Source organism: Pteropus medius, unplaced genomic scaffold (genome assembly GCF_902729225.1).
Source record: "Pteropus medius unplaced genomic scaffold, Ma_sr-lr_union100, whole genome shotgun sequence".
NCBI classification, from domain to species: domain Eukaryota; kingdom Metazoa; phylum Chordata; class Mammalia; order Chiroptera; family Pteropodidae; genus Pteropus; species Pteropus medius.
The window spans coordinates 6,567,979-6,582,642 of record NW_024342473.1 but is presented as its reverse complement, the minus strand read 5'-3'; the positions used below and the strand labels follow the sequence as shown (position 1 = coordinate 6,582,642).

The 14,664-nt window shown below is 36.8% G+C and overlaps 1 protein-coding gene across 1 annotated transcript; it reads right to left on the bottom strand.

The window, feature by feature from the left end:
* Positions 1-140: 140 nt before the first annotated feature.
* On the bottom strand, positions 141-12,866 carry CNIH1 (cornichon family member 1). The gene is made up of 5 exons (XM_039865095.1): positions 12,685-12,866; positions 8,400-8,468; positions 4,301-4,413; positions 3,106-3,249; positions 141-1,041 (listed from the first exon to the last, which is right to left on the bottom strand). The coding sequence occupies exons 1-5, from the start codon at positions 12,763-12,765 to the stop codon at positions 1,014-1,016; spliced, it is 435 nt and encodes a 144-aa protein (XP_039721029.1). The 5' UTR covers positions 12,766-12,866; the 3' UTR covers positions 141-1,013.
* Between the last annotated feature and the right edge of the window lie 1,798 nt (positions 12,867-14,664).

Below are 14,664 nucleotides of genomic sequence, written 5' to 3'. Positions count from 1 at the left end.
TTTAAATCCAGACATGGTATTTAAAAAAAAAAAAAAAAACTCATCTAGTATTTTTTTCAAATTGAGTTATATGTCTTTATTATGGATTAAGCAAGTTTATGAAATAGCTATTTGTAATCTTTAAAATAATGCACTGAAAATTAGTCTTAATTTCAGAGTTTTATTGTATTGCACTAAAGGAACAGCAGGATGGTTATACAATTTTCTCTCATTCCGTTTTGTAAATCTAAAGTACTTGCAAATTCTTAAGAATACCTTTACCACCAGATTAGAACAGTAAGTAGAATAACCAATTTCTTAATAACGTCTTACAAATTAAAACACATTTAAAATAGCTTTAAATGCATTCTTCATAATTCAGCATGTTTTTATATCATGTTCACTTATGCTTAAGAATTAAAGCAAGTATATTACTCTGATGGAAATATGGGAAATCTTTCATTCATGCAATATGCAGGGATAATACTCAAGTCAAAGGAAAAATCCCACCCTTACTTTTTTAATGTATCCATATTTAATCACCTACATGATAGATGAGGAAACCCATGAAGTTTCCCACATATCAGATATATATTTTCAGTTCATCAGAAGCACCTGATATCTACAGCTAATTTATAATTAGATGGCATTTCAATAAAACCAAAATGAGCCCTACATGTTCCTATAAACAAAAGCTTCCAATGGACTAAGGACAGTCTATAATTAATGCAATCATTCAAGGGACTATGGCTGTTCCTTAAGGAGTGCAAGTTCAAACCTGTCAATACCAGAGGTAATCATTTTATATTAATTTAAACATAATTCCATTTAAATTCTTTATCCGAGGATAACATATGAAAAGTCTTTCCACAAGCAAAAAATGTGGAAACATTTAAAAAATAAGGAGTCAATTTTTAAAGTAACTGATCAGATTCCATAGGCTACTCTTGGAAACAGGATCTTGCTGGATAGAATCTCTTCATTTGGTGGCTTTTCGCATGCACTTAACTGGACCAATTCTTCTGTGTGTTGTTCTAAGAACTCACCAAAACATAGATCATGCTGAAAAGAAGAAAAAGGCTGTTAATTCAAACATTCCTAATTATAAAAGCTAAGAGCACCAAAAAGGTGAGTCTGCTTTATATAGCAAATGAGTTTCTAGTATCACATCATCACACAAAATAAAAAGACCAGTGACAAGTTCACAATATGGTTTTAATTTGCATTTATGGACTTTTGCCTACGGTAGGACTTGGCTCAGTGCAAATGCTACACTTGTCCCCTATTTCCTTTCCAATTTTAGCAAGTAGAACAGCACAGCTGAAAGCTTAATGGGGGATCAGAGTTTAGAGGAAAAAGCCAAAACAGTGCATTGCTCTGAAGTTGGGTCTAATAATAGGCGCAAGCATGTCCGGAGGGCTCACTTCATGCCAGGCCCAGTTAGGTCTTTTATATATGACCTCGCTGAATCCTCTAAGCAGTCCAAGGAGGTGAGGATTATTATCATCCCCATTTTACAGATAGGAATGGTCAATTAAGGAACCTTCCCATTAGAGAAAAGCTCCAGGCAACAGCAATAGGGTTTAAAAAAGGGGACAAACAAGCAAAATAACCATTTGATTTAGGTTTAAGGAATGCCAGAAAATTCTATAGAAAGATGTGGGAAAGTGTAGTTCAAAAATGTATCTCTACATGGAAATACAAAGCAAGAAAGTAAGAAAACCCAATAGACAATTTAAAACAAACGAATGCCTAAGTGCCACCATCTCCTGATGAACATTTTCCCACAACTGCACATCTCCAAATTTATCATTTATCCAATCATTCGTCTTTTTTTTCTGTCAACAAGTATGTTTTAAGTGCCTACTATATGCCAGCACTGTTCCAGACATGGGTTACAGAAACTTAAAAATGAAAACAGGAATTAGAATGACACGTGGAATTTCACTTTTCAGAACATATTCACTATCTTTGTTTCATATATCAATAACATCTGTAGATACACTAAAGGATACTCATATTCAGTTATAACCTCAAAAAGCATAAAAAATAATGTTTTCCTAAATTCCAGTCTAGCACCTCACACATACTTTTCTATCATGGAAATTTATATGATGTAAAGAGAACTATGAATATAAACCTACCATCTAATAATTAGCAAGTTTTCAAGTAACGACTAGAGGGAATGGAAGCTAATTATTATAATGATTTCATCTCATACAGTTAATTTCCTTCATATTTTGAAAATCAGGTGGAAAGCCCTCTCTGGTTGAATATATATCAATAAAAGATGAAAAAAGTGTATTTATTTAGCTTCAAGAAAAATTATAATTCCACACCTTACAGAGTTCTTTTTTAGTTTTAATAAGTAGCCATTTTATCTCACCTACAGTACACTTAGAGGAGTAGGTTCTCAAGTAGGGCCAATTTTGCCCCACAGGAGACATTTTTGGTTATTACGACAGGGAGAAGGGGTGCTACTGGCATCTAGTGGGTAGAGGCCATGGATGCTGTTCTAAATATCTTACAATGCACAGGACAGTTACCTACAACAAGATTTATCCAGCCCAAAATGTCAACATTGCTGAGGTTGAGAAACCCTGGCCTAGAAGAATGACGAGTCCATCACGGTAGAAAAGGAGAAAAATCAATAATTGTACTATCCTGTTTCTTTCATTCATCCCATTCGGATCAAGCAAACCAGGAGATAAAGGGCAGAGCACATAGTTTATGAAGAATGATAAAAGAAAAACTAAACACAATCTGGAGACTGAAGTAAGCAAACTTTGCAAACTCACCAAGCCACATCTTCCCAATATCATCACTCTGCCATAAGAATGAGGACTGCCCTTCACTCACTGAATGAGTCTGAAAACTTAGGAAGCAGAATCCTTGCCCAAACTATCTGTCCCTGACAGCATGCTAGTTGGATGTTTTGCTAAGTACCAGTGTATTCCTAGTCAATGTGCATGAATTCACTGGTGTACACTATGTCATTACCAGTTACCACCATTCAAGACACTGAGTTATTCTTCAAGTGGATTCCAAGGTGTTAAAACCATAATGCCTGCAAATTTTTTAGGTGGCAAAGTAAAATCATATTTTAATTTTATTTTTTAAACTTACCCATATAGGTAGTAAAAAAATGCTAGAAGATAAAAAGCTAATTTGCACCACCCTTCTTTCTGACAATATGCTAAAATATCTGCATTCATGATGGTTGTAGGGTCATAGAGTCCTGGTCCACTCATCACTGGTCTACTCATATACCTGTAATAAAAACAGTCTATTAGTCACTCAGAAAGGGAGCAAACTTTTGAGAGGGGAAGGAGGGCTTTTCCTAATATTTGATATGATGAGAGGTGGTCCACATAGAGAATCATACTTTTAATTACAGACTGGATTCTTTCCTTTTATCATCTTAATTTTAAAACTAGAGCCCCTAAATGAGCAGAACAGGACAGCTAAACAAGTCATATCTGATCTCCTCTATACTTTATCGGAAATCTAACAGGAATAACTATAAAAAGAAAATAAGACTTTAACATAATTTTAGACTTACAGAAAAGGTACAAGAATACTTCACCCAGATGTTCCAAATGTTCACCTTTAACACACTTGCTTTATCCTTCTTTTTTCTCATTCTATCTCTAATTATACATACATTTCTTTAACCATTCCAGAGTCAGTTATGGTTGTGATACCAGTTATACACCTAAACACTTCCTCGGTATATAGATCCTAAAATCAAGGGCAATGAGATTTTTACATGCCTATTTAAAACAAAAAACTATACAGATAAGACAGAACTTTTAGAAGTTATGAAATATGAATATCTTTTAAAGTAGCCAAATTTAAAGTCATAAAGTAAACATGGAGAAAGAAGTTAGGTACACATTATACATATAGATTTACATCAAGTTCAAAGACAGGCAAAATTAAACTAAGTTTCTAGAGGTCAATGGTTCTCCTTGGGATGGGGCACAAGAGAATCTTCTGCAGGGCAGGAGATCGTATGTCTCAATCTGGGTGGTGATTTGACGGGTGTATATGTATGGACAAATTCATTGAGCTGTATACTTTATAGACTTATACACATTATTGTATGTAAGTTATACCTCATTTTTAAAAAACTTCTTTAAAGAGTAAGCTCCGTAAGAGGTTATTAAAACAGTTATTTGTTCATCTACTTGATTTTTAAAATAAATGCCAACTAATTTTCAGTTTTCATTTCAGTGACTAACATGTAAGAAAACCATATCGACCATAGTACAATTAAAATTTAATTAAGAAAAATATTAGAAGTATATCTAAATATTACCTCCAAATATGATATGCCAAGAGGGGCATATTGAGACCCAGTGTAAGCCACTCTGCTGCACAAAGAAACATGACACAGAAGAAAGCATGGATGAGGTACTCTGGAAGTACGAGCTGGAAGAAAAATACAAGTCGGTCATCAAAATGCCTGGGCATTAAGTCAAATGCTAATTTGGAAAGCAGGTGGCAACCAAGTTTCCATAGTGAAAAATCACTGTTTTCAAAGAATCAAAGATAAAGGCGCTACTGAGTTTTATTCCTATATTTACCTTTTTACCAAAAGCAAGATTACAAGCAAACTGACCAGAAGATATAGCTTGCACTAAAAGAATTAAGATAAAACTTAAAATTTAAAACTCAAATTCTTATAGCAACAGATTATATTATACAAAGTTACCACCCAGATTGTTCAAACACAGTTCTTTGCTAATCAATTGGAGTGCTTTTTTCTTTCCACCATTCAACAATGATAAAAATACAAAAATGAGATATCTGATCACATGCAACATGATATAACAAAAATCCACACACACACAAAAACACTCTCCTATAGAAGTTTATACATTAGTGTTTTTAAGTCTTTAACATAAACCAGGAAAGCTACATATACACTATTTAGCAACCCACATCACATTTAGCACAAAAGTAATTTTTCAATGGAAAGCCAACAGCCAATAATCTCAGCACAGTCAGGGAGGAAAGAATGCTAATATGCACTAATGCAAACGATGTGCTTTCTGCAATGTAGGAGGGAACAGACTGAGTTCTGACCCATGAAATTGGAATTTTCCCCAGTTCCTGAGCTTCCATTCTTACATGGCCTTCCTGTTTCTTTAAGCCGGCTTTCCAATGAAATGCTACAGACAGGGCAGATCTGTAGAAGCTCAGAACTCAAGAACAAAATAAATCATTTGATAGTAGGTAGTATTAAGTGAGGAAAATTAATTCAAGCAAAATGCTTTTTATAAAATGAACAGGAGTTAATGCTTTATTTTAAATTATCTTTCTTATTCTTAAGGTTTCAGCCTAATGACTTTGTTCAATAGAAATACCAACATCTTTCATTACAAGTTTCAGCTAAAGGACTTCCTACAAGTCACAGCTGCAAAGTCAGTTTCCCAAAAGTCTGCATCATACCCAATTAAAATTACATGAATCCTCAACATAATCAGATCTTTCCTGAGGGGAAACCATAGCTGTAGAAACATTATAGTTACACTCCATATTCAAGCCCATTTTCTAATACTCTCAAATTACTTTTTCCAATTTAAAGGTATAGAAAGAAGTCCTTAATGAATACTATTTTAAATGAAATCCCAGTAAAACCAACTAATCTATACTACTAACCAGATATTTTCTACAAACTTAAGCACTATACTAACAAACGATAAACTCTGCATATATTTATAAAGTTGTAACTAACATGAACCTTTAAGCCAACATTTATTTAACATCACAGTTAAACACCTACACTAAATAAGAAAATGTCCATAGGAAACCTCTGAAACTCAGTGACTACAACCAGGACAAATCAAGAAAAATAGACATTAGGATTTCCATTAGGGCTGCTGTTCACAATCCTATTTTAAATTATGAACTTTTTCTTTAAAAAATAATAAGCTTATTTCAGCCCTCTGAAAGCCAACTGATATCTCATAATATAAATTATTACCCAAATTTTCATCCTATACTTACAAGCTGAGGTATGGGGAGAGAATGATTTGAAAGCATGATCTCCATTGCCTTAAACAATATACTTTACTAAGAGTGAAAATAAAGATAATCCACAACTCTACCAGTTCTAATATGAAACAAATACCATGCTCTCGCTTCTCAAAAATAGGTCCAGAACTTTTTATTACATACCTCTTATAAAAACCAGTCCTCTCTAATCATTCCAATCTATTAATAATGAAATTTTCCCCATTAAGTGGTACAAAAATTATCCCATTTAGGAATCAACATTTACACAAAACTAGTATCCAGAAAAAATACAGCTGAAATGAGTAGTTAAACATGCAAATCATAATATTCTCTAATTAAGGTTCACATTTTTTAAAATAATATTTGTCTTCCCCCATACTTTGGCAGAACTGTCAAAACAAATTTTTAATAGGGAAAACTGTCAGATGCACTGCTATTAGGCCAATTATCAGCACCCTATCCAAAACACAACTTATGATTGTATAAAAACTTCCTTCCAACCTTCTGTAGCATTAGGATGTCCCAAGCATGTCTCTTCTTAGTGAGAATTTCTTTCCATTAAGAAAAGGCAGAAATCACACATTAAATGTTAAAATGAAATTAGTCCCTCTTAAATTCATAGTAAATTTGGAAAACTACAAGAGTTTGAGCTTAAAAATCAGGCTACCTGGGTTCAAATTCTAGCTCTACTCTAGCTGTGTGACTTTGGGCTAAGTACTTTAGTATCGCTAAACCTCAGTTTACCCTCCTATTCATGAAAATAACACTATACCTACTTCAGGATTGTCATGAGAACTGAATGAAAAAAACAAAAAACTAGATAAAGATGCTTGGCACAGAGCCTGGAACCCAGGAAAACCCTCATCTGATTTTAGCTAATACTATCCTCATCATCCGGCTTTTGTAGTAATGAAAAGCCAAAGAAGATAGAATACGATTATTAAACAGATGTCAAAAGAAGAAATTTCAGCTTGTAAATTTCTTGGTAACAATTAGTTTCAAAAGTAAGTTAACATGTTTTCCAATGAACTTTCCAAGGAGAAGGCAGATTCATCTTATTTTGTTTCATAACAGCAGAGAAACAGCTAGGAAGTTAATACTTTTAAATGGACCTACATCAAGTCTTACTGTAACAGCTCTTTAAAGACAAACTAGAAATCTATTCTACCATTCATATTTATCTAAGAAACAATAATAAAGTAGCAAACTAACTTTATAGACGCTTTTCCAAATAAAATCTCTCTAGCATGCTAGTGCATTATGGTTTTAGACAATTAAAGTCTACACAAGTTCTCATCATTATTTTTAAAATGAATTATTGTACTTTACTTCCTGAAAACCTATCCACTGCTTTCTTACAAACAACCTTTCGGTTTCTGACCAATTACATAAAATCAAACCTACAGACTAAAGGAGAATCTTTCTAAATGAGAAAACTAAATGAAGTCAAAAATATATATAGAACCCCTACACACAATGGAGCCACATTATAATTAAATCCATCAGAGCTCAATGTAAGACAAGTCTGTTTTAGAAATTTAGAGAGGATATATATTAGAAATAACTATTTAGACATTCGTATACAAATTGTTATCTACAAAATTCAGAGAGCATGGAAGTCCAGAGGTCAGCATTACACAGGATTCCAGATCCTAAGAACAATTATCCAACTTAAAAGGTTCTGAAAAAACATCAGCTGAAAAAGTGAATTAATTCCATAATGGACATAACCAAAGTTTAAATTAGATAGGGTACTAAAGACTCCACTTGCAGACTATCTCAAAGTAAGTCACAACAGGAGAATAAATCTTGTCTATTAAAGTCATTTTATGTTAACCAACTGCCAAACAATGCACTAAATAATTTAATATAGAAGTGCCTATGAATATAACATTTTTTTAATGCATAAGCATTTAACAGCTTTCCCTACTTGACTGGGCCAGCAAGCAAACATTTGCATAAAATATGAAATTTCAAGAAATCATAAACCTCAACAGGCATATGAACAAGCACAGTGAACAGAACATTTTACAGATACAAATGCCCTAACCCTCCCCATGATATGAATGTAGCATTAAAACATTAAACTAAAAAGCAGTACACACCTTTAATGCAATTTTGACTCTTTTAATCTTTTTGACTTTTTCAACTGTCTTTGGCCGACAATGTAAAAAGCAGATTGGAAGATTGTTAGTATGACAGCTGACAAGATCACCAGTAGATTAATAATAGTCAGAACAGTCAAGCAGGACAGGAAAAAGAATATATTTTTTAATTCTGCCTACTTCGAAAAGTACAAATATATCATGCTACTGAGAATATTGGCCGTTTTCAAAACATCAAGTTAAAAGCAAAAACGGTTTAAAAAATCTAAAGAAAAATCCAATATAACTTACAGGATTCAGGGTATTACACTGGTCTATAGGATTCTTGTAATCAGTCTTCAGCTCATCAAATGCTATAATCTAAAGTAAAATTAAAATAGTTAGGACCTCTCACTTTAATAAAAAGCAGCAACAAACTGACCCCCTCATTGAATAATTGAATGAAGTTAATAAAACAAAAGCAAAAGTGTACCAACATTACAAGTACCAATTTAAATTCAATATGTGCTAATATGTAACTAGAAACAGATATAAGAACTGAAAACACTTTTATATTATCACTTAAATGATCTGATACCACTGTGATCAATATCTTCAATTTTCAACTTTTTCAATGCTGCTATCAAGTTACTTTTTCAACTTAAAATCTTTCCCCACCCACGACTATTTCTCAAAATTCCTCTTTATCTTAAAAAAACCCTCTTCCTACGTCAACTCCTCTCTGTAGGTTTCCCTCACTCCCTTGAACAGAAATAAGTGCCTATCTACCCAATCTCCACACACAGGGCTTTATAATGCTGCCAGTATGGCATTTCTCACAAGGGAGCAGAGTATTTATATATAGGTTTGTGTCCCCCCACCAGACTGTGCCCGCAGGGTGAAGTGTTTTTAAGCATCTATGCATGCCCCTCCCTTGTCACAGTGTTCAGTGGGACATTACAGATGGACTCACATGCTTCAATTTGTTCCCATTTGTGCCCAAACACATACATTCCAAAATCCTGCTTCAATCTGGAAATGCAAGAAATTATCTCAGAATAGAGAAACACTAGGGATTATTCAACTTCATGGCCAGGACCGCTATAGTAGGGCGGTTTCTACACAGGACAAAAAGCCCCAACTGGGGGTCCTAGCCAGCCCATGTTCTTGCTGCCAAGCACCCTGGCATGGGCTCTGCACCAGGCTCTGTACCCAAGGGCTGGCAGTTCAGGAGTCAGGATTCTTGTGCCCCAGGCGGCATCTTGTTCCAATTCACCAAAGGCACCAAATAGACAAGAGCAGAGCTCTGTTCAAGGCCACTATAAAAGTTATCAGTCTTTCCTCCTTTTGTGTCCTATGTATATTCCTACTGCATGCGGGTCAATTTCATTTGGTCACCAAGCTGAAGACTGAACAAGGGTAAGCCCGGGTAAGGCCAGATTCTCACAGCCTGATGAGTGAAAGTTATAAATGTGATAAGGGGGAAAAGATCGCATCCACTTAAAATACCTGGCAAAAATGCTTTTTGTTTAGACTCTGGAGAAATGTTACTTTAACATTTAGGGTCACTAAACACAGAACTTCAAAGTTGAAATGTACTAAAAAATCAAAATAGGGGCAATGCACCACTTTGTGGCATTAAGTCAGGTGTCAAAGTAAGAGCCAAAGGCACCAAGTTTATGGGGGAGCTATTTTAATTGCTGCCACTGGTACTCAACCTGCCCTCCCTCTGGTGGGTTACAAATAGTATTTTTATACGAGTGAGTGTTACTCCATGGAGTCATATATTTCTAGCTTTTACCATGTTGGTTTATTTCCCTGTTGAAGTACTTAGCTTCATAAAAAGATAATTTTTTTAATTTCTAGAATTTTATAAAATTTACTCACCTGACCTAATAAAAATTCTAACTAAAATAGGAACAGAAAGAAAATAATTAAACATTAAAATGTAAGCTCCATGAGAGCAAAGATTTTTGCTATGTTCACTGCCAGGCCTACAATAGTGCCTGGCACATACTTAAGTATTCAAACAATATTTACTCAATATAAAAAGAGAAAAGAGAAAACAATAGCTCTATGCTTTAAAAAAGCACGCAACTCACCAAAAGGCATTTTTCCTTTGCTAATGAACCCTGACACAAAGAAATGTTAAAAATATAAATGTACAATTAGAAGAGACTAATTTCTGATTACTTATGAACATTATGAGTCAATTACCTGATATCAGTTGTAATATATCCCCAACTCATTTGGGTAATAAAGTTCAAGACAAGTACCATGACTGCAAATTACCTGCCTATAACAAGATCCAATTTAATAACAGAGCGCAGAACTTAGGTTTTAAAACTAATCTTTTTTTGATCGAACATTTTCTTCAAATGATTTCAAAGGAACTTTAATTGAGTATGTAGCTGAATGGGTTTCTGTTTGAGTGCTGTAAGGTAGTTTTCAAAACTCTTCTGAAAAGATTCTTAAACTAGCAGTACTTAAATCTTTTGCAACAATGCATCTGGACAAAGATGTTCACAAAATTTTCCACAGAAGTGCAAAAAAATAAAACAGATATATCCCTAAAGATACCACACTGCACAATTCAGAAACCTTCAAATTTGATGCACATTTTTAGGGAATGACTTCTGCATTTTTAGCTTTCAAATAAATCTGTGCTCCAACTCTATTCTCCACAGAGCATCGATCACATGAATTAAGACTAAACTAACAGATGTAACCATGAACATAAAAAACATCCTCCAAACAACAATTAATGTTAACAGGATTTTAATTTATGCTTGAAATTTCCAAATGAGTGTTCTGACAGATACTAAAACTAACTATGAAAATAAACTAACGGTTATTTAGTTGATAGAAAAATTAAAACTATTTATTTAGAATTTTTAATTTGTTCCCAAAGGATGCATAATCCTCTGAACTAATAAGAAATCCCTAAGGATCAAAGCTCTTCACTAATCTATGGAGTACACTATTTTTTTTTTTTAATTCTCTAATAGGACTTAAAATTATCTACCTCACCCAGATAGATTCATTTCAAAACTAAAACTAAATTGCCCATTTTTTAAAAGTGCAGTTCAGATTTTCCTTAAACTAAACATAACCTGGTTCAAAATGTAAAAAGGCCATCCACAGCTCTAAGAAGTCTTACCACCTCAGAAAACAAACAACACCCATCAAGCGGGAAGCCACTTAAATCCACATCTACAGATGGAAGGGAACCACACATTTCAGTTTCAGCGGGGGCTAAGATGGAGCTAGTATGCACCCCAAATTATCTTTCATTGTTCTTCCACCAGAGAAGAGCCTACCATGCTCTTCAAGTTATCAATTTCTACTGATGAAAATTTTGAGGGATCAATTGTTTAACAGCCTATTCCCCACTACAAAACCAGTTATGTTCTAAAATAATTATAAACAAATTATTAGCAAAAGGGAATAGATTTATGATACCACTCTAGAGATTTCTGTTAAGATTTTTTTTTTTTTTTTTTGCATAAGACACTGATGCCTTTTAAATGACTCTGTCCCTCTATGTGCACAAATCCTTGTTAGCGGCATAAAACCTGACTTAAAATTTACATGAGAGTGAACATACCCAATCATTCAAATTACTAGACTACAAGGGGAGGGAGAGCAGGCAGAAGCAAATATAAGATAAATTTTTAATGAATGCTCATTTCCAGAAGGCTGCTTCTAATTTTGTGTTAGATTAACAGGACTCCTTAAAAATCTCCTGTAGAACTATATCACAGGAAACGAACTTGTTCCTTCCTGGGACCAGTAAGGATGTGCTTCTAACATGCAGCATGGTGTTAGTAAAAGAAAAAAGAAAAGAAAAAAAAAATGCCCCAGAGAAGCTCAGGTTTTTGAGGATTTTAAAAACACACAGGTGGCTAGAAAGACTTTTTTGAGAAACGCTAGAGGCCAAAGTATGATTTAGGGGGAAAGTTCGAATTTGCGGTCAACAAAGTAATCAATCCAATCTGCATCACAGTTCACAAGTATACGAGAATCCGAAAAAAAAGTGATTCCACTTGAACACCCAACAAGTGCTGGGAAAGTATTTGGAAATTCGTCTAAAGTTATAACTATCTCATTTGGGTTATACCCCTGAGGAATCCTGAAAAGAATGGCAATTCATATTAAATAACAATCTGGAAAACTTCATTGCCTCTCTGCGCCTTGACATCCTCCCGCGGGTGTGGGGATGCGGGACTGCGGGCCGGGCTGCGGGCCGGGCTGCGGGCCGGGCCACGGTCCGCGCCAGCGAAGCGCTGTCCCACAGGGCCGGTCAGGACCTCGGCCGCCCCACCCGGCGGGGAAGCAGCACTGGCGGGCGCGGCCTCCGCCGGGGCACAGAGGGCGCATCCATCCCGACACCGCACGCCTCGGCTCCTCGGCGATCCGCAGCCCCCGGCAGGCGGACGGAGGGCACCGACCTCTCGCCGCGCGGCCAGCACCGCCCCTGCCCCGCCCCATCCCCCGGCGCGGACCTCCGTGGCCGTCGCCACCCCGATCGCGGGCCAGGAGCGAGAGGAGGCTACGCCACTGCCTCGCCCACCCTCCCCCGGTGCCGGCTACTCACGTGCCAGATGGCGAAGAAGATGAGGGCGGCGGTGAGCAGCAGCGCCAGCATGTAGCAGAAGGCCGCGAATGTGAACGCCATGGCCGGGGAGGAGAAGGGAGCAGCGCCGGTGCCAGCGGAGAAACGCGGCGCAGGGCCCTCTGGGTAAAACCATTCACTTCCCCCGGCCACAGCCTAGACCGACGCCGCAGCTGCCGCCGCCGCCGCCGCCGCCGCCGCGCCGCCCGCCCTCCCTCACAGCGCGCCTGCGCTGTGGCCCAGGTGCGTCGGCGCCCTCTGATGGCAGGAGTATGCATAGCACTACATTGTCCGCACAGCAGATTTTTTTCCTTCCTTCCCTTGTTAATTCTTTGAACGAATATTTATTGAATGAGTGCCTAGTATGTTCCAGGTGCTGTGCTTCTCCTTCGAGATACAAAGATGAGTAATTTAATACTTGCATTGAAAGAAGTCAGTATAGTGCCGGAAACAAACCTAAAAAAATCATTACCGTATTGTATCCCTGTTAACGGAAGTCTGCGGAATGTTATGAAAGGTCAGAGAAGGGCACGCAGCCCGCCCCGGAGCGTTCAAGGCAGGATACCTGGAGTAGATGTTTCTTAAACTGAGGCTTGCATGATGAGTAGAAGTTGTCCATGCAAAAAGGTGGAATTAGCAGCCCAAGGAAAAGTTTCAGCATGAGCGAAGGCAGAGAGATGAAAGAAAGAAAAAAAGAGCTGCGTTTAAAGTGAAATCACCAGCAGTTCTAAATTAGTGGAACATAGGGCAAGCCAGTGTTGAGAGTTAGAAAGAGGTTAGCCAGGGTTCACATCATAGATGTTCTTGTATGCATGGTTAAGGAGCTCAGATTTCATATTCCATAAGCCCGTTTTTCAAACTGTTTTGCTCACAATTCTAAAGATCCGTGGGTGCTTTCCCTTCTGTTTTGAGTTGTTTTGCTGTTTTGTTTTTAATGCTGGTTGTAACCCACAAAACTGATTTCACCACTTGCTAACTGATCGCTGTAGATGGAAGTGGAACTCACTGAAGGCTTTTAAGAGAGGGACATATTTAGATTTGCATTAAAGATCGCTCAAACTAGCAAATTGTATAGCGAATGGTTTAGAAGTAGTCTATCAGTATTGTCCAACAGACTATCTTCAGTGGTGGAAATTTTATCTGCACTGTTCTAAGACAGTAGCCACCAGCACATAGGGCTATTGAGCACCTGTAATGTAGCTAGTATGACTGAAGAATTGAATTTTAAATTTTACTTATTTTATTTGATTAAAATTCAAATAGCCACATGTGGCTAGTGGCCCACAGCAATGGTCCAGGCAAAAGTGGCTATGGCTCTGACTAAAGCCATGGAAGCCAGGAGAGAAAAGAGTGAACATATTTGAAAGTATTTGGGAGATAAGCTCAGGAGGACTTGATTGATTGATCGAACACCATGGTGAGAGAAAGGAAGGCGTCCAAGAAGACTTATTCAGTACTACAGGCCACAGAAGCATAGCAAAATACAGCACTGGCAATATTTGTCAAGGAGAACTCATAATCTAATGAGGGGCAGATGCAGTCTCCTAGTCTCAGGGGAAACAGTTTTTGGGTAATTGTCCAAATTGAACCATGAGATTCAGCCCCCTTCTTATAAATGTATCCCACTGCACTAGGTACTGAAGAGGGGGCAACTGGGCAAAGCTCCACCTAAGGAGGACAACATCCCCCTGCTGACCACAAAGATTCTTTGTCTCTCTGAGAGTTTGAATGTGATATATACGAAGACCCTTGGCAATGGAAGGACAGATGGGGAGACACTAGAGAGAGAGCAGTCAACAGAATCCAGGAGTAAACAGAATTCCAGAGTAAATTGGAACCATAAATAACATATGTATGAGTAGATCAAAATCATGTCTAAGCAGAAGTAAGATAGCTAGCTATAGCTACTTTCCCCATAGGAGTCTGCTTCTATTCTTAAACAAAAATTGAAAGTTATTAAAA

Coding starts and splice junctions, on each gene's coding strand:
- CNIH1 (XM_039865095.1), bottom strand. CDS start 12,765: ATGGCGTTCACATTCGCGGCCTTCTGCTACATGCTGGCGCTGCTGCTC. Junction 8,469..12,684: donor TCTTCTTCGCCATCTGGCAC/GTGAGTAGCCGG, acceptor ATTTTACTTTAG/ATTATAGCATTTGATGAGCT. Junction 3,250..4,300: donor TTGGCATATCATATTTGGAG/GTAATATTTAGA, acceptor TTTTTATTACAG/GTATATGAGTAGACCAGTGA.